At 40.8% G+C, this 21,009-nt stretch overlaps 4 protein-coding genes across 5 annotated transcripts; 1 reads left to right on the forward strand and 3 right to left on the reverse strand.

Moving 5' to 3' along the window:
* Window positions 1–1,374: 1,374 nt before the first annotated feature.
* On the reverse strand, window positions 1,375–5,196 carry LOC103958756 (protein QUIRKY). Its single transcript, XM_018650265.2, has one exon. The coding sequence runs from the start codon at window positions 5,053–5,055 to the stop codon at window positions 1,810–1,812; it is 3,246 nt and encodes a 1,081-aa protein (XP_018505781.2). The 5' UTR covers window positions 5,056–5,196; the 3' UTR covers window positions 1,375–1,809.
* Window positions 5,197–10,888: 5,692 nt separating this feature from the next.
* Window positions 10,889–12,353, reverse strand: LOC103958755 (inactive protein RESTRICTED TEV MOVEMENT 2-like). 2 transcript variants are annotated; one of them, XM_048589962.1, is made up of 3 exons: window positions 12,103–12,353; window positions 11,825–11,959; window positions 10,889–11,632 (listed from the first exon to the last, which is right to left on the reverse strand). In XM_048589962.1, the coding sequence occupies exons 2-3, from the start codon at window positions 11,943–11,945 to the stop codon at window positions 11,058–11,060; spliced, it is 696 nt and encodes a 231-aa protein (XP_048445919.1). In that variant the 5' UTR covers window positions 11,946–11,959; window positions 12,103–12,353; the 3' UTR covers window positions 10,889–11,057. The 2 variants fall into 2 exon arrangements, with proteins under 2 accessions (XP_048445919.1, XP_009369347.2); XM_009371072.3 differs by lacking the exon at window positions 12,103–12,353 and having other exon boundaries at window positions 10,892–11,632; window positions 11,825–12,096.
* An 893-nt stretch (window positions 12,354–13,246) lies between these two features.
* Window positions 13,247–15,560, forward strand: LOC103958754 (pectate lyase-like). Its single transcript, XM_009371071.3, has 4 exons — window positions 13,247–13,718; window positions 13,858–14,512; window positions 14,608–14,850; window positions 14,932–15,560. Exons 1-4 carry the CDS (start codon window positions 13,510–13,512, stop codon window positions 15,148–15,150), a joined length of 1,326 nt encoding a protein of 441 aa, XP_009369346.2. The 5' UTR covers window positions 13,247–13,509; the 3' UTR covers window positions 15,151–15,560.
* A 433-nt stretch (window positions 15,561–15,993) lies between these two features.
* On the reverse strand, window positions 15,994–20,313 carry LOC103958749 (isochorismate synthase 2, chloroplastic). The gene is made up of 15 exons (XM_009371061.3): window positions 20,120–20,313; window positions 19,729–19,917; window positions 19,048–19,292; window positions 18,613–18,730; window positions 18,395–18,511; window positions 18,157–18,300; window positions 17,906–17,980; window positions 17,743–17,811; window positions 17,520–17,638; window positions 17,282–17,339; window positions 17,037–17,147; window positions 16,822–16,906; window positions 16,580–16,677; window positions 16,393–16,485; window positions 15,994–16,289 (listed from the first exon to the last, which is right to left on the reverse strand). The coding sequence occupies exons 1-15, from the start codon at window positions 20,231–20,233 to the stop codon at window positions 16,242–16,244; spliced, it is 1,683 nt and encodes a 560-aa protein (XP_009369336.2). The 5' UTR covers window positions 20,234–20,313; the 3' UTR covers window positions 15,994–16,241.
* Between the last annotated feature and the right edge of the window lie 696 nt (window positions 20,314–21,009).

Consider the following 21,009-nt stretch of genomic DNA (forward strand, 5'->3'; position numbering starts at 1 on the left):
CTCTGACATGGCAGACGTCATGATGACATCAATATGATGTCAGATGGCACTCGGGCGCAGGATCGAGCACGAATTGCCTGATTGGGCAATTCGAAAGCTCTGGGCCCACTAATTGCCCGACTTTTTGGATTGGGATGGAGTTGGTTTTTCCATTTTTTGGGAAAGGGCTGGAGCTGTTCTTAATCATTATGCGTTATTCTCTTACAAAATAAATAAACACATTTATATTGTGATGCTATGAAGTGTCAATAATAGCTCTCTATATCAAAAGCAAACTAGTAAGAATATTACAAGAAAACTGCATGTTACAAAATATGGGAAAGGGATCCTCTCCGGATCCCTTCCTCTTAATCCACCAAATCAGGAGATTGATGATCCCTTTCTTTTAATCCACCAAATCAGGAGATTTGTGCATTGAAATTTGATTCAACGGCTGAAGTTATTATAACTTTTAAAGTGGGCCCCTGTTTCTAGCCGTTGGATCAAATTTCAACAACACAAATTTCCTGATTTGATGGATTATGAGGAAGGGATCTGAAAAGAATCCCTTTTCCAAAATATGGATTTCTAGTTACATGGGAATTGAATCAATGGTACATTTAACAACAACAACAAATAAATAAATAGTGTACACTGTTTCACATATTAAAAAAATAAAAAAATCTAAAATCCGTTACAAATTTGAGGCATTTTCAAGTCTTATTACAAAAAAGTCTCAAAAGACAGTTTCAAAGTTCCTTGTTTGTTTGCCACCAATGCCTAAACCTAGCTAGCTTTTGTCTTCGAGGCTTCTTTTTCTTCCTCCTCCTCCTTTTCAGGATCACCATTTCTATCCTCCTCACCTTTACCTTCCTTGTTCTACTTGTCTTCACTCTTTTTCTACTCTGTTTCATCTTTTCCATCCTTGCGTTTCTCCTCCTCGTTCTCCTCCCTCTCAACGTTGCCTTTCTGCTTTTTAGAGCCGTCATGTTTTTCTAGCGCTGTCGTCTCTCTCATACTAAACACAACAAATGCTGAAAACCGAGAGCTTCCTCCGACCAAAACCGAAAATGTGGTGAATTTTGAAGATGACTGAGAGGAGGAGGAGCAAGCCTTAACGTTTAGCCTACAACTCTGGCCCTCTCATACATTGTAATAATTTCAAAGGAACAAAACCACCAAGCCTAATTACCAATGGCTAGCAAGCAATCATTTCAGCGGAAAACACTCCAATACTTCAACAAGAGAAAATAAAAATAGACCAGTAATTTTAACACTGGCCTTTTATAATATGCACGAGCGTCTCCACATGCAGAACAAATTTTAAAATACAAGCTGCTAAACAAAAACAAAAAAGTAGTGAAAAACACATTGTCGTACAATTGGAGAAACATATCCACGAAGAATTAATCAATTTTTCTCAATAACACAAAATACCGAGTAATATAAAAAATGAACAGCTGCGATTGAAATTACATGTTAGAAGGCAATTTAATTGACGTGTTCATACTTTCCGGAACATCATCCCAAGTCCTTCCCCACGCCAACATTGCCTCTCTCTTATATCGATCAAATTTTATCAGTCAGTCAATCAATTCAACCAAATTAAGACAAACTTTGCCGCTTTCGAACTTTTCCCTCCAATTCTCGCTTCTTTCCCTCCTTTCTTTTTTTTTTTTGGACAAATCCCTTTTTTCCCTCCTTAAAAGACCACTTTTGAACTTTGCACAGTTGCTTTGCCTTGTAATTTGTCACACCCTCTAAAACGTGGCACCTAAAAAAATGCTCTCACATATATGATATGTCTAGTAATTTTCTTCCTTCCACCCTCTACATTAGCCGGTCCGACAAGCTCGGAAGCCGTCGGAAGAAGTTCAGGCCCACCGGCGGCATCGGCGCTCGGAACATGGGGTGGCGCAGGTAGTAAAATCCCAAGGCCACAGCAACCATTTTTGGTGGCACCGCGTACAAAACCACAGTGATTGCTAGGCACACTCCGATGAACAATTTTGTGGCTCTAGGGTCCCTCCAACTCACCAATGCTTGGGCCCTCTCTCCTTGGGTTGCAAAATCGCCCAAAACGGTTTGGACCCGGGCCGCCAGCATTCGCAACCGGTCGTACCTGACCCGGATGATATCGGACGGTCTTGAGCTTGGGATAGTGTCAAATTCCTCATCGAGCTCATCTGGGTCGACCGAATCCGCTTGTGAAAGCCGGATATCCATACCAGCTGGTGACTTGGGCCTGAATCGGTAATACCAAACTCCGATTAAGAAAACGTATAAAAACCCGGTTGGGACGATCAAATCCGGGTACCAAACAAGAACCAAATACAACACGTGGACCAAAACCGTCGTAACCGGGTTTCTCCATCTCCGGATACTATCCAACCATTTCGCTAACCCGACAACCCACGCAAGAACCGCCACGATCCGAAACCAATTGGCCTTGCTCTTCCTCATGCTCCACGCATGCGAATCCGCATCCAACATGTACCGAACCACCTCCTGCCCCAACGGCGGCTCGGACCTCGCCAGCCACGCAGCCACCATGCGAGTTGCGGCGCCACGTAGCGCCTCTTGTTGAGCCACCCCGAGCGGGCGGAGGTAGTGCATTCTGGGAAGCAATGGCTGGCCGTACACCGCGCACGTCTCGGGCAGCAACGACGGGCAGGCAAACCGGACCGCCAGCTCGATCTCGCCCATTTTCTTCAACCCGGTTCTCAGCAGCACCAGCAACGGGTACGAATTCGTATACACCTTGTTGCTCTCCATCGTAGATATACGTATTCGTACTTTTCCTATACTGTAGTCTGGCTTTTCCTCCCCCGCGGCAGCAAACATACGCCAGTTGTCGAACACTCCGATGGTGAGGACAGTGCAAGGGTCATAAACCTGCCACGTATACTGCTCGTTCCACCTCGGGTCAAAGCTGTCCATCACGGTTCGGGTCCGCACCCACTTTCTCCCGTACTTGGCCACACAGTAAGCGTCCGTGGAGCCTTTCCCGCCGGATTTCGCCTTCATCGGAAGCAAGCCGCGCGCGCCGAGAATCCCCAGCTCCAAAATGCCGACAGCCGGCTTCCAAAGCTGCTTAGCCGTCGGCCTGAAATCGCTGCACACGTGCGCCGCTTCGTCCAGCACGTGATATCCACCCTCCAGGCAAAGGCGCAGATGGATTCTCCCGCAGTAGGACCCATCTCCGCCGCTAACGCAGGGCCCACCTCCGCCGCCCCCGCATTCCAGTGGGAGCCACTTGGACGCCACGTAGCGATCGTCGATTCGCTGCTCGATCGAGCTCACCGGAATTTGGACGTGGCCGAGGAGCGCGGCGTCCTTGTTTGTGCGGTCCTCCACGAGTAGAATCAGCGAGTCCTCAAGCGGCTCGCCGGCGACGAAGATGAGGTCCTCGTTCCAGTGAAACGACGCACAGTGGTTGTTCATGGAGCCGCGCCGGGTTCGCGCCGATTGGGAGCCGAGCTGAGCTTTGACGCGAATCTCTGGAGCTGTCAATGGAGGCAAATTTGACGGTATGTGAAGATCCTGAACTTCCATAACCGTCGTCCTCAGATACCAGAGCTTCGGCGATTGGTAAACTTTGGAGCGCGTGTGAGCCACGAATGGAGCGTCGGAGCTCCACGCTTCCGGGAACGCGTCATCCGCTTGGGTCCCGAACCAAACCGATAGCTGGATATCGCCGGAGACTCGACCGGGGTGCTGATCTCCGGCGCTACTGTCTAGACGCCACCACTGCGGAGCCAGAGGACTATCGGGCGGGTCACGAACCGGCACCTCACTCATGTCAAAGCAAATGCCGCCTAAGAACTGCTCGGACGGCCAGTCGTGAATGGAGATCTGCAACTCGGAACCCGCTGATTCAGGCCGGTTGTGTGCGAGCGCGAACACCTGGTTCCACTCGGGCGAGTCGGTCGGCTCACACTGCCTGTGAACCGCCACCTTCGACCTCACGACTTGGGCCGACGTACGGACCCTGACGTATGGATTCTCGTTGGGAGCGAGTCCTCGAGCCTTGACGATTCTGATGAACAAGTACTGCATCGGCTCCACGAGATCGCAGGGGTGAATCCTCTCCGCCGCACCCTTCGCCCCGAACTTTCCAGAAATCACTTTCGGAGCGTAGTCTCCATTTGGCCTTCGTTGGATTCTCACTCTTTCACCTGGCAAACCGACTCTGTTCATCTCCATCTTCCTCACCTCTGGTTGAAATTGAACCTCCTCATGCTGATGATGCTGGTGATTCGACATCTCCTGAACCAGCGGTTCAGAATGCACATAAACCATCGGCGGCGGCGACTCCTCGATCACCACAACTGGCGGCGAGTGCGAGCCTTTGTGGTGGATTGTGTTCTCAACCGGCATTCCATGGGCTCCAGACACCCTTCCCTCCTCGACCACCACAACCCCCGGAGGCTGAGATCTCGGCTTCTCCTGCGGAGGGTCCTCTGGCGGCGGAGGCGATTCCTCAACCATCTCGTCGTAGTAATAAATCCTCAGTCCAATCTCGCCTCTTATCCAGCTGAACACGCTCTTCTTCTCCAGCTGGAAATACACCAGTCCCTCATCGCCACGCTTCGAAAATTGTGTGCCGTACAGCTTTACCCTCCCGAGGAAGTGGTTTTTACGGGCGCTGCCACTGGAAGTCCCAAAACGCTTGTCGTTGAGCACCTCGATCTCGAGCTCTTCGTATTCCATGTGGTCAGGGTCGGAGACGATGAACTCGAGAGGCTCGTTCCAGACAGGGTTGAGCGACTTGAACTTGGTGGAGGTCCGCTTCCGCTGGCCGTCGAAGTCGGCGACGACGTAGGGGCTGGAGCTGCCCTGGCCATCCTTGGGGAGCAGGTCACGTGCATCGACGACTTCGACGATTAGCTTCCTGACGACACTTGGCGGCTGCGGCGGTTCGGATGGTGGTTGCGGCTGTGGCGGTGGTTGCTGCTGCTGTTGTGGCGGTGGTTGTTGCTGCTGTTGCGGAGGTGGTTGTTGGGGTTGGTGTGGGGGTTGTTGGGATGGTTGTGGCGGTGAATGGTTTTGGACGACTTGAAACGACACCGTCATGGTCTCATCGTGGATGGTGTCAGTTTTGGTGTTGAAAAAACGAAGGGGAATTTGGAGGTTTCGGGACAGAAAAGTTGGTTAATTGGGCGTTGATAGCGGGAGAGAGAAATGGGAAGCGGTGCGTGTGACTGATGGGTTTTTGGGGTTCTGCTTTTGAGCTGTGCCTGCGCTTTTTTTTAACTTTTGCAATTTGCACGGTTCTTTCTGTACTTAACATACTATTTCTCTTTGTATTTAATATTATTTTTTTTCACACCATAAATTAGAATGTGAGAAAAAAAAAAAAACGGAAAACTAACGGAAACAGATTGAAAATCTTGAGTTTTAACAATAAAAATAAAATAAAAGGTAAAATAAATAGTATCAGGATTGAATTTTTAGTGTAAAAACGTGATTTTTTTGTTAAAATGAACAATACCAAGAATTTTTCGTTAAAGTTCAAAAAAAAAAAAAAATGAAACTCCGCAAAATAGCAACAACATATATTGGGTGACGTTGAGCACGTATGGTCTTTAGACTCCCACGTTGACCAATCTACTCTCATAGACTCATAGCATGAAGAAGTCATTATAAGGATTTCTGGCGAATTTTCGAGCTAAACGTGTGAACAACACAAATTAAGTGACGTAGAGTACAGGCAACCATTAGATTTTACACATAGGTCAATTTGCAATGTATCAAGAAAGTTAAAGTTCTATCATAAAACCAATTTGTAATATAAGAAATAGCTCAACAACTTATATAACATTTCTATATATTTTTTTTTTTTTTTTTTTACCAATGTCTACCCGTTGGATTTCACATATAGGCTAATTTGCTCTGATATTATGAAAAAAGTTAAAACTCTATCATAAAATCAATTGGTAATAAAAGAAATAACTCAACAACTTATATAACATGGCTACATTTCTTTCTTTTTTTTTTTTTTTTTTTTTTTTTTTACCAACGTGAGAATTTTTTACCTTCACAAAGGGTAAATAATCATGGAGAGAAGGGAATTTTTTTTTTGGTTGGGTTGGAGTGGGGGCGATAGATTATATTCCATTCTCACTCGCGAAGGTTTTCAATTCACTTTTGGAATTGCTTCTTTATTGGGTTCGCTATCTATAATTTACACATCCCTCCCTCCCTATCCTTCTTTTGTTCATGTTTTCCCCTCTATTTTTTTAGGAAAGTGTTATTGGCGGCATTCTAAAAATATCATTTTACACTCCTTACAAGTGTATTTTTCTTTTTAAATATAGAAAGTTTGGAGTGCAGAATAAGAATTTTTGAGTGCTAATAACAATTCATTTTTTTTATTTTTATAATCTATTTGTTTAATGTATGCTTTTATTTAAGACCAGCCTTGCATGCCAATCAAAAATATATTCCCTCCAAACGAATTTGGGGATCATCACAATTTTAATAAAGAAAACATGAGAACGACGTGAATCTATTAATATATGATATTTTTAGTGCAAGAGTAAACGATAATAATGTAGATTAACAACGTTGCATGACAGTGTCGCGGTTGTATTAAAAATTACTCGAGCCTATTGATAGGGTCGGATGTATATTAGGGTCAAAGTGGTTATAGTCTCCTAGATACTCAAAGTATGGAAAATATACATGTGAAAATCTTTTGAGTTTCGAGTACTCTCTGAATGTTTGGCATGTTTGTTACAATACTTGCTAAGCATATGTAGAAATTTGTTGATATGTGCGCATTATGATTTGGTTAACGACAACAAACTCATCAAATGTTCGACAAAATGTCTTAGTTAATAAACTATTTGCCTAAAAAACTTGTACTTTAACACTATGACACTTCAAAATTCAAATCCTGCATCCGATATTGGGTGCGTGGGTGATCTCATGAACATTGGTGATATGGTACCTCACATAGGATATATGCCATAGTAGTACTGGTGCAGTAGTAGTGTGGAGAAGGCACATGATTCGAAAACCAAAATGGGCCTATCCTTTTACTGAAAAGCAAGAACATTTTGAAACAAAGTCGGGTCACAAAGCATCCCCTTTTTAGTACATCTTTATGTGTTGTTCTCCTTACTACATATGAACACGACGTTCCATTGTCAAAAACTAACTCATATTCCATACGGACCATACCATGTTACCATATATCTATACGTGGTATGGCCAAGTGTGTTAAGGAAGCACCTGGACTCACCATTAGGTCTGGCAAAAGAGTCATTTTTGTCATGCTCATATCATTTTTGTTTAATACTAATTATTTTAACGGATCGTGTTATGCCAAATTTGTTATCTTAACGAGTTTTATCAGGTGACTAAGTAACAAGCTAATTCGTTTACGGGGTTGTGTCAGGTTACTGACTCATGTAAGAAATAGTTGTGCCTAATGCCTAAATCTGAAAAACGATATCTAATCGAATTCTTAATGAGTGACCTCATAACGACCTGACATGTTAAGGGGCTCTTAATGGGTTACCCGATAACGACCTAACTTGTTAACATGTTAACTTAAAACTCGTTATTTTCGTACCATTTCGTGTCGGTGAATCATATAAGAAATTGTCAAGCCTACTCACCACTACTGTTTTTATATATACACGCTCAATAAAAAGTGACAACTTGAGGGTACATTAAACATACAATAAAAGAGTGATAAATTTGTATTCACATATGATTTTATTGTTTGTGTTTAAAATCTTTTCAATTTTACTTTTGATTAAAAAAATTTAACTAGTTAAGCCGAAGGAGTTGGTCTAGTGAAAAGCATGTAAAGTTTAAAACTCTCAACCCGAGTTTGAACTCCCGCTGATGCATTTCTTGGGGTCATTAGCTCTAACTTGGCATACCTTTTAACTTGGAGACCAAAACTACGCTAGCATGTCACTTGGTATAGAAATTGTACGATGAAGGAAATTAAGCTGCTTGCAATGTGTACTGGGTCTGGTGGTATACTTACTAATTATATATTTGTGCGTATGTCACTATACTAAATAAAGATTTTAATATGCTCGAAACAAGAACACACACACATCATATGTTATTATATCAATAAATGAACACTTAAAAGTAAATATTTTTAATTTATATAATAACATATGACTTGCGTTTGGCCAAAATGGAAAAATCTCTATAGACTCCTAGTCCTAGATATCTTTAGGACTTCAGGAGGATAAATACGAGTGAGTAAATCTTTTGGGCGCGCATCTCAAAGAAGCTTCTCGATCCCGCATCACGGTGATGTGGTCGTCTTTGTGACTTTTTCAATTAGTGGGTTTGCTTGCTCGAAGAATCCGATCCTGCCTGCCTACTTACATCATAAAGTCGTTTTTAAATTGATGCCCTTCTGTTTTTAGCTTACTTTTTTGCCTCTCCCTCCTTTCACTTCTCATCTTTCATCTATGCAACTGCGGTTTACAAGCCCAATCTCACATTTTGGGCCTATTGTACAGTGTTTGTGAAACTAGGTCCACAGCCACAAACAGCCCAGCCCAAGTCTCACCCAAATGGATATTACCGTCCAGCGGCAATGTCGGATAGAAGAAATAGAATTAGCAACATCACGTCACAGTATGATCGGTGCACTCAAAAGTATTTTCGGACACAAGCATTGGTCGTTGCACCTTATTCAACCACTGAGGATTTTGGAAGGAGTACCGTCGCAAGGCTGAAGCTGAAACAACAAAATCGACGAGATCAAACCGTCTTCCATTTATAACGACTAATGTCAAAGCTATAGTTGACGATGTATCTTATTCATCCAAATTCTTATTCTGTACATTTATATCAATAATCATACGATGTGATGTAACTTAATTAACAGTTAACACACGGCTTAATTAGCCTTAATCATCCCATTCTCCAGCTGATTGGAACTTACGATAAACCAGCATCACCAATGAAAATGCAACCACAGCAGTCATAACTATCCCCTTGTTTTTGTTCAACATCTCCACTGCAGTCCGTATAATCCATTTCCTTAATTATTTCTGCAGAAGCAGCGGCGTTGCATCGGGCATTTTCATACTTTATGTCAGGTTCTTTCTTTTGTTCTTCGACCGCTGCTGCCACCTTTGATATGGTGACATACAGAATCTCATTGACAACTTTTACGGTGTACTTACCGGCATCTGAGTTTGGTGGAAGGGTGAAAACTTCCCGAAAATGCTCGGATGTCGTTTCGTTCTCTTCCCTCATTCCGCTGATTATTATCTTGCCAGTTAAAGTAGACATGCTACAGTGAGGCTCCTTTTTAAAACGGATTAAGATTCTCTCTCCTCCTCTTTCTATCTCCTCCTCTTATATTCTCTATTTTGTCTTTCTACTTTTATAAAAAAAATTAATATAAGATGTTGACGTGACTTAACCGTGACCGTTTAAATAGAAGGGGATAGAAGGGGAGGAAAAAAAAAGAGGGAAAAAAATCCTACTCCTTTTAAAACCTAAGACACAGTTACATAATTAAGCACCATAAATTTACGTCAACACATATAGCTAATTCTACAATAAAATTATGAAAGTGTAACACCACGTGACCTGCGTTAGTCATGTCTATTTTATATGAGTCGAATATTAGAGCGTGCTCGATCACATGCATTATGCTTATCTTAAAGCAATGAAATGATAAAAACATTAAGAGAACAATTAGATGCTGTAATATTGCAGTACCTAGGAGATCAACGAGAAGGCAATGGCTGTTGGAGTCCTCTGTCCATTTTGAGGAAGGAACAATCGTTTTGTACCAGTGTTCGCGTGGGAATGCTCTGATACCAGATTTGATTACTCTGATACCAGCTTGATCCATCAACCATCAACTAATACAAACTGGACCTTGTAGAAACAATGTAATTAAGAGCTTGCTTTTGCGTCTTAATTAAAATGATCAACGTAATGCTTTGTATATAAATAAGGAAATAGATCAACGATTATATAGAGGAAGGATGCCAATTAGCTAGCCGAAGAAGTCATGATTTTATCAAAACCTTAAGAGGTTTTCTCTGTGGGAAATGAAGATGGAGGCAGGCATGCATTCGATCTTGGTTATTCCAAACTTAATTTTTCTGCCTGGATGATGCATGATGACATGATGATGCGTGCTGTGGGTTGGACTGCATGTCAAGCTTCGGATGGTGGCTTATTGGGGTTTCAACATTCCTTGCTTTCATTGCGTCCAAACTCCAGACTACGTACGTACACCTCTCTCTTTCTGTCTTTGCGGCGGTGGTCTATAATTTTAACATTAGAAATGACCTAAGAATTTGTAGATCTTGCTACACATATCTGATTTGGAAAAATAGATTTTGATTTTCATTATACAAAAGTTAATCATTCTTGCAGGCTTCAGACATGCCCTAGGCACTCATAGTTAAGTTGGTTACAGTAGCGTGTTTTGAAAAAAATTAATTAAGCATACCTTTCTCTTTCTTTCTTCCACTGTAATTCTGAAATACACAAAGAAGCTAATTAGCCATGGAAACTTGCCCTACCCTGCCCTGAAAATTAAATCCATTACTTCAAACCCCAGCAGTCTGGAAGGTCTGGTTTCACACCCGTTAATATAGGAAAAAAAAATTCTTTTGAGAAAAAATTTGAACAAAAGATAAGGGAAATAAGGAAATTAAGGTGAAATTGAGAGGAGAGATGGCAATGGAAGTTGATTACAAGCTATGTTTATTTTGTGTATTTTTTATTTTTCCAATAACAATTCCGGCAACGGTGACGGCCAACATTGCGGATTTCGACGAGCAATAACAGCCGGCCAGCCCAAGTCTCACCCAAATGGATATTACTATCCAACAACAAAGTCGGGCAAAAGAAATAAGATTAACAACACCATGTGACAATGTGATCATCACGCTCAAAATATTTCAAGACAAAACGCAAACGAGATTAAACCTTTTTTCGTAGAAATATAGCTGAGGATTAACTTATTGATTGAAATTTTTATTCTGTACATTTATATCAACAACCATACGATGTGATGACACGTAATTAACAGTTAACACACAGCTTAATTAGCCTTAATTAGCTCATTCTCCGGCTGATTGGAACTTACGAGAAACTAGCATCCCTAATGAAAATGCAACCACAGCAGTCATAACTATCCCCTTGTTTTTGTTCAACATCTCCATTGCAGTCCTTATAATATTCCCTCCTTCCTCCTCCCATTTCCTTATATCCTCCGCTGAAAAGAATATGTGCCTATTTCCTTCTCCTAATAATTTTCTTATCTCTCCGTACTTTATGCCATCAACTTTGTTTGAGCCATGCTCTCCTTCATTTTTGGGTCTTAAGCCTTCCACATTTTCATTCTTCTCTATTTGAGGAGGTTCCGTGACAGCAGCGGCGCCGCCTTGGACATTTTCATACTCTGTTTCAGGTTCTTTCCTTTGTTCTTCGACCGCTGTTGCCACCGTTGGTACAGTGACATAGAGAATCTCACCGTCAAATTTTCCGGTGATCTTATCAACATCTGAGTTTGGTGGAAGGGTAAAATTCTGCTCAAAATACTCGGTTTTCTTTCCGTTCACTTGCCTTTCTCCGCTGATTGTTATGTGGCCAGCTGAGATATTCACCCCAAGCCTGACCTCCTCCTTTTTAAAATCTAAGACACAGTTGTATAGTTAAGCACCATAAATTTATGTCAACACATATAGCTAATTTCTATAGGATATAATTATATGTTTATTTTATACGAGTCGAATATTAGAGCATGCACACATGCATTATGCTTTTCTTAAAGAAATGAAACAATAAAACATTAAGAGAACAATTAGATGCTGTAATATTGCGGTACCTGGAAGATCAACGAGAAGGTAATGGCCATTGGAGTCTTCTGTCCAGTCTGAGGAAGGAACAATCTTTTCGCGCATGGGTGTGGGTGTCGATGGCAGTAATCTCTCTCCCATAGCTCTCATTGATCCTCTGATATCTGCCATCAATGGTCAACTAATACAAACTGAACTTTATAACAACTTAATTAAGAGCTTGCTTTGCGTCTTAATTAAAATGATCAGTGTAATGCTTTGTATATAGATATGGAAATAGCTCAAGGATTATACAGGGGAAGGATACCAATTAGCTAGCTGAAGAAGTCAGAAAAAATAACAGGTTTTCCTTGTGGGAAATGAAGATGGAGGCAGGCATTCGATCTTGGATATTCCAAACTTAATATTTCTGCATGGATGATGCATGATGGGTGCTGTGGGCTGGACTGCATGTCAAGTTTCGGGTGGTGGCTTGTTGGGGTTTCAACATGTGGAAAAAGGACAGCATTCCTTGCTTTCATTGCGTCCAAACTCCAGACTACGTACACCTCTCTCTTTCTGTCTTTGCGGCGGCGGTTTATAATTTTAATATTAGAAATGACCTAAGAATTTTTAGATCTTTCTACATATATATCTGATTCGGAAAGATAGATTTTGATTTCCATTAAACCGAAGTTAATGATACCTGCATGCTTCAGACATGGCCCTAGGCTCGTAGTTAAGGACTCATTTAAAAGTGTTTTTAAAATGGTTTAAAATGTTTTTGGTGAAAATATTTTTAGGATCAATCTTAATTAGTAAAAATGCAAGTGAATATTTGAAAAATACTTGAAGTGCTTTCTACAAAAAGCACATAACTGGCTCTTCTTGTAGAAAGCACTTCACGTGCTTTTGAAACCCAAAAATATTTTTTCTAAAGCGCTTTCAGTCATTTTTAAAACACGTATAGTAACGTGTTTTACATGGACATTCAAGTTTGAGGATTAGATGTATCACTAATGCATATATTAAGTTAATTCCTATCATATTCGGGTTTTCAATAAAAAATTTATTCTATCAAATTTTTTAGTGAAATATTTTACATTCTTCAAAAATAGCTACCTCATTCTAGTGTTCAATCAAATTAGTTCTACTACATTTGTTCATATCGTTATAGACTTATAGTATACAAGTTAATTTGATAATTAAAAGAAATATGATCGACAATGTAATCAGTTAGTATAATACGTATGTTTCTACCTCGTTTTATAAAGTTGCATATATATACTTTAGACAACATTTTATACCATTTTCTTTTTTAGATCTTGACTATTAGTAACACTCTCGAGAAGTGGTCAAGAGAGATTGTATAAAATTAGAAGGGAAAGAAAAGGAAGACAACATAACTAAAGCTCATTCAATAAGCATAAGAAATTAGAAGGCAAATAAGAATTTCGACCGTTGAAAGGGGAGAGGGGCTCCCCTTTCTTCCCTCCCCACGTCTCATTCCCATTTCTTTGCTTCATTTAGTTTATCTAGTTCTGCATAACCATCTCCACTATAATTCTGAAATACACAAAAAAACTAATTAGCCATGGAAACTTGCCCTACCCTGCCCTGAAAATTAAATCCATTACTTCAAACCCTAGCAGTCTGGTAGGTCTGGTTTCACACCCATAATTTATGAAAATTAATAAATTTTGGTGAAAATTAAGGTGAAAATTTGGGAGGAGAGATGGCAATGGAAGCTGCTTACAAGCTAAATGTGTTTATTTTATGTATTTTTATTGTTATAATAACAATTCCGGCAACGGTGACAGCCAACATTGTGGTTTTCGACGAGCACTGGCAAGGTCGAGCTAAAGAAGCGAAGCAGGCCGCCAACAAAGCCTACAATAAAAATCCTGCAGAAGTCACTGGAAGTTTCAATAAGGAAGTCCACAAGTAAGTCCCTTGTTGCACAAGAAACAAGCTTTTTTTAAACCAAAGTCAATGTTGTTTCATCATGTACTACGATTTGCAAAGCGTCTTTATTTTTTGGTTTCGAAATGTTTGTTTACAAGCTTTTGTCTAATGGAAGCAGCACCTTCGATAGCATGAACAATACGCGAAGGAGCTTAAAAGAGAAGTACAAGGGTCCATGCCTGGCTACAAACCCTATTGATCGTTGCTGGAGATGCGATCCAAACTGGGAAACAAATCGCAAGAAGCTGGCTGATTGCGCCCAAGGCTTTGGGCACAAGACGACAGGAGGCAAGGCTGGAGAAATATATGTGGTGACAGATAACTCCGACAATGACCTCGTGAACCCGAAACCAGGGACACTACGCCACGCTGTGATTCAAACTGGGCCACTCTGGATCATATTCGCTCACGACATGAAGATAAAGCTAAGCGAAGAGCTTATGGTGACGAGTGACAAGACGATTGACGCGCGAGGTGCTAATGTGCACATTCAAGACGGTGGCCAAATTACACTACAGTTTGTGAAGAATGTGATCATCCATAACCTCCACATTCACGATAACAAGGCAGGAAATGGTGGCATGATTAGGGACTCGGTGAATCACTATGGACAACGCACACGTAGTGATGGTGATGGTATATCAATGTATGGAGCCTCAAACGTTTGGATAGACCATGTCTCCGCGTCAAATTGCGAGGATGGACTCATTGATGCCATCCAGGGGTCTACAGCCATCACCATATCCAATTGTCACTTCACCAATCACAATGATGTAAAAATCCATCTATTACATTCAAATCGAGACCAATCCTTTGTGAAAAAATGCATTTTATGGACTAATTTGTGTCGTTTTGATTCATGATGCAGGTGATGTTATTTGGTTCAAGTGATAGCAACTCTCAGGATGAAGTGATGCAGATAACTCTTGCTTTCAACCATTTCGGTCAGGGGTTAACTCAGCGTATGCCAAGGTGCCGGTGGGGGTTTTTCCATGTTGTAAACAACGACTACACGCATTGGCTTATGTACGCTATTGGTGGCAGCCAACATCCTACCATAATTAGCCAGGGCAACCGCTTCATTGCTCCGTTAAATGAAGCGAGTAAAGAGGTAAAACAGTAGTTGTAGTACTTGTTCTTAAAAAATTACTCACAAGTACTAATTTTCGATGCTGTTCTTCTTGTTATCTAGGTGACTAAGAGGGAATATGCAGCAGAGAATGTGTGGAAATCGTGGAATTGGAGATCGGAGAACGATCTTATGATGAATGGAGCATTCTTTGTTGAATCTGGTAGCCCAATCAGGAATCTCCCAGAGGCGGATATGATCCAGGCAAAGCCTGGGACATTCGTGGCGAAGCTCACACACTTTGCAGGTCCTCTTAAATGCATTAAAGGGAAGCCATGCTAGAGTATATGTTGAACAACCATAACAAATATGTATATAAATATATGAATCTCAAACTGAACCCTGTTGAAAACACAGAGGTTTTTGTAGCAGTAGACAGTGAAGAGTAATAAGAAAACACTGTCCTCTTATAAAGTTCGATCGAGGTTGGGGGTAGAAGGGAAAATTACATGATAGAATTTGGGAAACATTAACTTGAGGTGTATACACAGAAATGTAAATTTCTGATTGCAGTTGATTTAATCTGTTCTTTCCAGTCAAGATCAATGTATTAAAAGCGTGAGGTGTGGGCGAGGCATCTGAGGGATAGCCCAGCCTAGGCGTGAGGCGAACCTTCACGGGACTTAAATTTTTTAATATATACACTGAGCATACATATATATTACATTAAAAAAAAATTATTAATAAATAATCACCCTGAGTCACACATATATTATAAATACATATATTATATTATATATATATAATAGAGGATGAAAAACACAATGAGCACACACATAACAAAGCACGTAGACAGCATACACATCCATTATATAAAAAAATAAAAATCAGAAAAAAAAAGCAGACTGATGATAGTGCAAGGAAGATGTATGAGGCAGTTAAAATCCTACCCAAAATTTGGGTTTGGGAGTACACAAAAAAAAAAAAAAAAAAAAAAAAAAAACCCCTTGAGGCGCACCTAGGCGGCCTGCCGCCCACTCCCTCAAAACAGAGGCGGCAACCCTTAGCCCAGCCTCACAGGACGCCTAGGCGCGCCCTGAGGCGAGCCTTCTAAAACATTGGCCAAGATACAATGACATATTCTGAATTTTACCTTCTCACTTATGAAATCCTATTTCCGATCAGTTGACAGTATTGAATTTGAATTTTCTCATTATTTTTGTATCCATAATATATAGTGCGAAAAGAATACCCGACTCCAAAGGTTATTCGACTTTCTACTTTACTTTTACAAATCAAATCTGTTTTACGCTCGCCATTGGGGAAATCACCCAAGGAAGCAACCAACGAAAAATTATATCGTCATCAAAGAATGCTGACTGAGAACTTCGGAACTGCGCTGACCTTTTTCGGTTGATAGTCCTCGCGGTATATCAGCTTTTTATCTCTAGAGGCACTTCAAGTTTAAGCAACTTGGTGAACTGCATCATTGACCAAAACATGTAAAACTTTTATTGAAGCCTCTACTCTCATGCTCAATGCTTGTTTATACACATTAATGCAAATTTGAAAGTAAACACACACCTGAGAAATCTTGAGTTCGAGTTCATCCCATTCTAACGATGCATTACTTCCTTCCACAACGCCGGTTCCAGCATAGATCATCGCGCCGAGACCCTAGAATCCAGAAGGGTCAGTGCTACGAGTTCGGCGTGCTAATGAAGACATGCCTATCTAAAAGAGTGTATGCAAAATAATACACTTGGTTTACCTTTTCCACTAATGCTGACCTAATGCCAACCGCAAACTCACTCTCCCCTCCTCCAAACCAACCAACCGGCCCAGCATACATCCCTCGGTCGAATACTTCTGAAAGAATTTTGTGAATATAAAGAAATCTCAGTCTTCAAGAAAATCTTCTATTTGAGCCAAAACAGCTAGATGAATTGGGTATATAGAGCCAAAGGATTATAGGCGTACAGAAAACAAAAACAAAGTAGTAGCAAGATGGACCTGTTTCCGCAATTAAAAGCCGTGCCTCCTCTGTTGGAAATCCACAAACTGCTGGACTTGGGTGAAGAGAAGACAATACGTCAAACTGAAAGATCGACACAGATAGCTCGTAAAACTTCAATTCGACACGGACTATGGGGCGGAAATTGAACATATCCTTCAGAAATAAAGCTAGTGGATTGCAGAATACAAGTAAAACAATGCAATGTAGTTACCTCATCATCTTCACTTCTTAACCTGCCAGCCAATTTAGCGTATAAATGTTGGACTCGAGGGAATTTACGGATTGCTTTCTTTGGTTCAACTTGGACACTGTCACATACATTCTGCAAAACAGGAAAGTAAGTACCGCGATTTTTACTTTCAGTTTACAGATTTCAGTATTTGCATTGATTTATTCCCCATTAAATGAAATCAACAACGAAATTTCAGACATAAAAGTACCCAAAAGTAAACTTGCCTCTAGTTTTCGTTGTATGCTTTCTCGTACAATGGTAAACTCAAGGTGGTCCTTCGGACTGCAAAGAGAATGTTACTGGCTGTTAACTAGTTGAAACTTATTAAAATTATGGATGTAAGAGAAATTCTCATGGATTCCATGCTCGTTTGACGCTGAGGTTGGATACTTGCAAGACTATTCCAAGCAGTGGGATTAAAGTATAACATCACGAAAATGAATAAGAAAGGTCGAGTTAAACCTGGAAAGTAACTCGAGTTCTATTTCAAGATCTTCAGGCATCGATTCACCTCTGGCTCGGGTTCCAGCCAGAGCCTCGCTAGTAATGCCTAGCCATTTTCTGTGAAACAGTTGCTCTGGCTATTCACAAGGATCATCAAAATCAAAAATCAAACAACTTTCAAGACGATCATAGAAGATAAAATAGGTTGTAGTGTGTAATTTTTTCTTTTCGAGACAATTACCGTGTTTCCAATAAACGCTGGTGCATTTGGCGGCTGAAGACAAAACTGATAAGCATTTTCACCTTCAACCTGAAGAAGTTTAGCTCAGATGTAGCAATCATAACTTTTTATTACTTTACGGAGAAAATTCACCGGTTAATAGCTTGAAGAAAAAAAAAAATACCTGTAAGCACGCTAGCCATGCTAGGGGATCAATATCAGTAGCTGTTATTACTCTGCTGCTACGCGCGAGTACCACCTGAATTCCCAACACAAGATGATTCGTTAATGAGGGAGGGAGAGAGAAAGATGAAGCAAAGGTGCATCTCAGTACTGAAAACAAGCTTGACACACCGAAAAGCTCTATTAACAGCATTGAGACGCACCTTCGCTTATTTTCTGCTGTTACGCGCGTGTACTATCTGCTGCTAGTACCTTAATAAGCGCTGAGTTGCTTCTTATTTTCTGCAAAGCTCTATTAACAGCAAGATCCCAATACGTCTTGCACGGGATGTTATTATTCCGTAACATTAGTGTCGAAGGAACTTGTCTTCGAAGCTTTAAAACAATGGAAGATATCTGCATATTCAAAAGAATTCATATACAAATAAAACATGAATATCTTCAATAAATACTACACGAAGCAGATTTAACTCGGTCAGATTATCTGAACCTGATGCATCGTAGCTTTAAGTGCATCAATTGCATGTCCTACATTCCACGAAAGCGCATTGTCCCACGCAATGGTTGTTGCTAGCATTGAACCTTCTTCAAGCTCATCAAACTCAACCTGTCATTGAGTATCTAGCAGCAGATGGCATAAATACTTACGAGAATTCAAACACGTTTTATGGATTGAAACAACTGCACGAAAGCAAATAATTGTTCTACCTGAGGAACCATAAAATAAAAGTAACCAAATGCCTCCCATTCAGATGATATGTTGGCTCTTGCATCGAAACGGATTGCCCCATAAGCGCGAATAAGTGGACATTCTGTAGAGAGGAACCTTCAGTCAAGAGATGAGAAAATTAGACTTGAGTTTATATATTCGACTTTGAAAATCATTCCCCTTCATAGGGGGGCTCGCGCGCTCAATTGTAAGTGGGGCGGTATCCATATCAGCAACGATTTCAACAATATATAAATACATATCAACTATTGATATGTTGTTTATATTGTTGATATCAATATGACAATTGCTATGTTATCGATATGTTACTGATATGTTGTCCATATGTATTCCGCTCCAGCTACAGTTAGAGAAAAATATGAAGGTTAAATGGAAGGACACTGAACTTGTCGCAATATGTTTTCTTGTTTTACCTCTTTAAGGACTTCCAATGCCTGTACGAGAAGGGATGCACATCCTGAAAGAAAACTGCAGACCCCACTCCGGCAACGCTGACCAACTTGTGTTTTGATTGATTCTGGTCATTTCCGTTAGTGTAATCAATGGAAAGATCAGAAAAATGACCAGTTTGGCATCTGCCGGAGAAGAAACAGCGCGGAAGGAATTGGTTTTGGGCGTAAAGCCAGTCGATTGCTTCAATTTGCTGCTGGATTGGCACCTTAAAACACAATGCACATGGTATAACTAGTACATGAGTTAAAAGATTAATTACTACATGGTACTAAAACACAGTCACATGGTATAACTAGTCTACATACGGCGCGTTGTAACATGAAAGAATATTTTAACGATCAGAGATCAAGAGAAATTTTCTACTTAGTTTTTGTTACTGTAATCTGTATGTTTTTTTGTTTTCCAACCAAAGGCAATTCGTTATGTCATATGATATCATGTGCATTGTGCTAAGCAGTGCAGCATAAGGGATAGGGATGTAGCCCATGCCGTCCAATGCTACCCAGCCACGTGGCACAATCCCATTGCTCTAAAAACAAAGCATTTTTTGGCCTACTAGGCAATAACAGATGAGAGAAGATCACACCGAACAGGAGCAAGTAAGAATTGAGTTTGAATGACATTGAGCATTTTAAACTTACCTGGAGACGTATAATTCCGGAGGAAGACGGAGGCGGGTTTGATTTCAGTTCCGAAATGGCGGAGCTGAGCCGGTCCAGAGCCAATGAAGGTGATGGAACCGCCGGAAACGAGCGCGTTTCAACGGTGCCTAAAGGGAGGTGAGAGTCTCCATGGCAACCATTCATGGAAAGTGTACACAACTGAGGCCTCTGTTCACCCAAAGGAGAAGGATATTAGATGACATGTCATACATAGGAGAGAACTTATCTACACTGGGATGCCTCCCAAGCAAACAACGGACTGCTAATGCGTCTTAACTTTCTCGCATGGCAGTGCGTTATTTACTTAAGATAGCGTCTTAAGGGCGCATATATGAATCTGAGGGAAAAAGAAGGAATGAGGTAGGTTTACATGGTGCGAGAAATGAATGGTTTGCCTGCTGGACACTGTGATGCTGCATTTGGCGGCTGCTTCGGGATCCATGAAACATGGCCGAGCAGCTGCAGCTGCTTGAGCAGCGGCCATGAGAAGGGGGAGGGGAGAGAGAGCTTTGGTCTCAGCTGCCGATTGGTGATGGAGCTCTCCTCCAATGCTTTATAGAGATGTTTGGTGGGAAATGTGACACGTGAAAGCATGTCTCTAATCTAGTCTCGGGACTAGAAAAGTGCCTTTGGAGGATTGGAGGAGGATTCTTCCCTCATATTCTCATTATTTTATCTTCCCTGTGTTTTGTCTTATCTATATAAAAAAATCAACATAAGATGTTAACGTGATTAAACCGTAACTGTTTAAATAGGAGGAGAGTGAAAGGAAGAGAGATTAGGAGGGGAGAGAATCTTTCTCCTTCGAGGATCTCTTTCGGATTCTCTGTATGAGAATCTGAAAGATCAATCAATCGTGTCCGTTTATAATACATTGTGCGGTCAGTTTTTGTTAGTTATTGTCTATATTTAATTTTAAAATGATTTGTTACCACACGATGTAAGATGAATGAACACGATTGATTAATCATCTGATTTCCCACAAAGATGATTCGGCTAAAATTCTAATCTTTTCTTTTATACGATATATAAAGATTGAAAATAAATACAAATAGAATTAGTTTTAAAAACTATTAGCGCATTAAAAACCCCAATGTTTTTATGACGTATTTACCTAACCCACATTTGTATGGTTATTGACATCTTAATATTTTCGGGTTTCAATTTTGATGAAAAGTTTGCAACAAATTCCATTTGTGTATATTTCCTTAAAAATATGGCTTATTATATTGAAACCCCACATATTGTTGAATACACCAC

The sequence above is a fragment of a genome, unplaced genomic scaffold (assembly GCF_019419815.1).
Source record: "Pyrus x bretschneideri cultivar Hongxiangsu unplaced genomic scaffold, Pyrus_bretschneideri_v1 Contig3, whole genome shotgun sequence".
NCBI classification, from domain to species: Eukaryota; Viridiplantae; Streptophyta; class Magnoliopsida; order Rosales; family Rosaceae; genus Pyrus; species Pyrus x bretschneideri.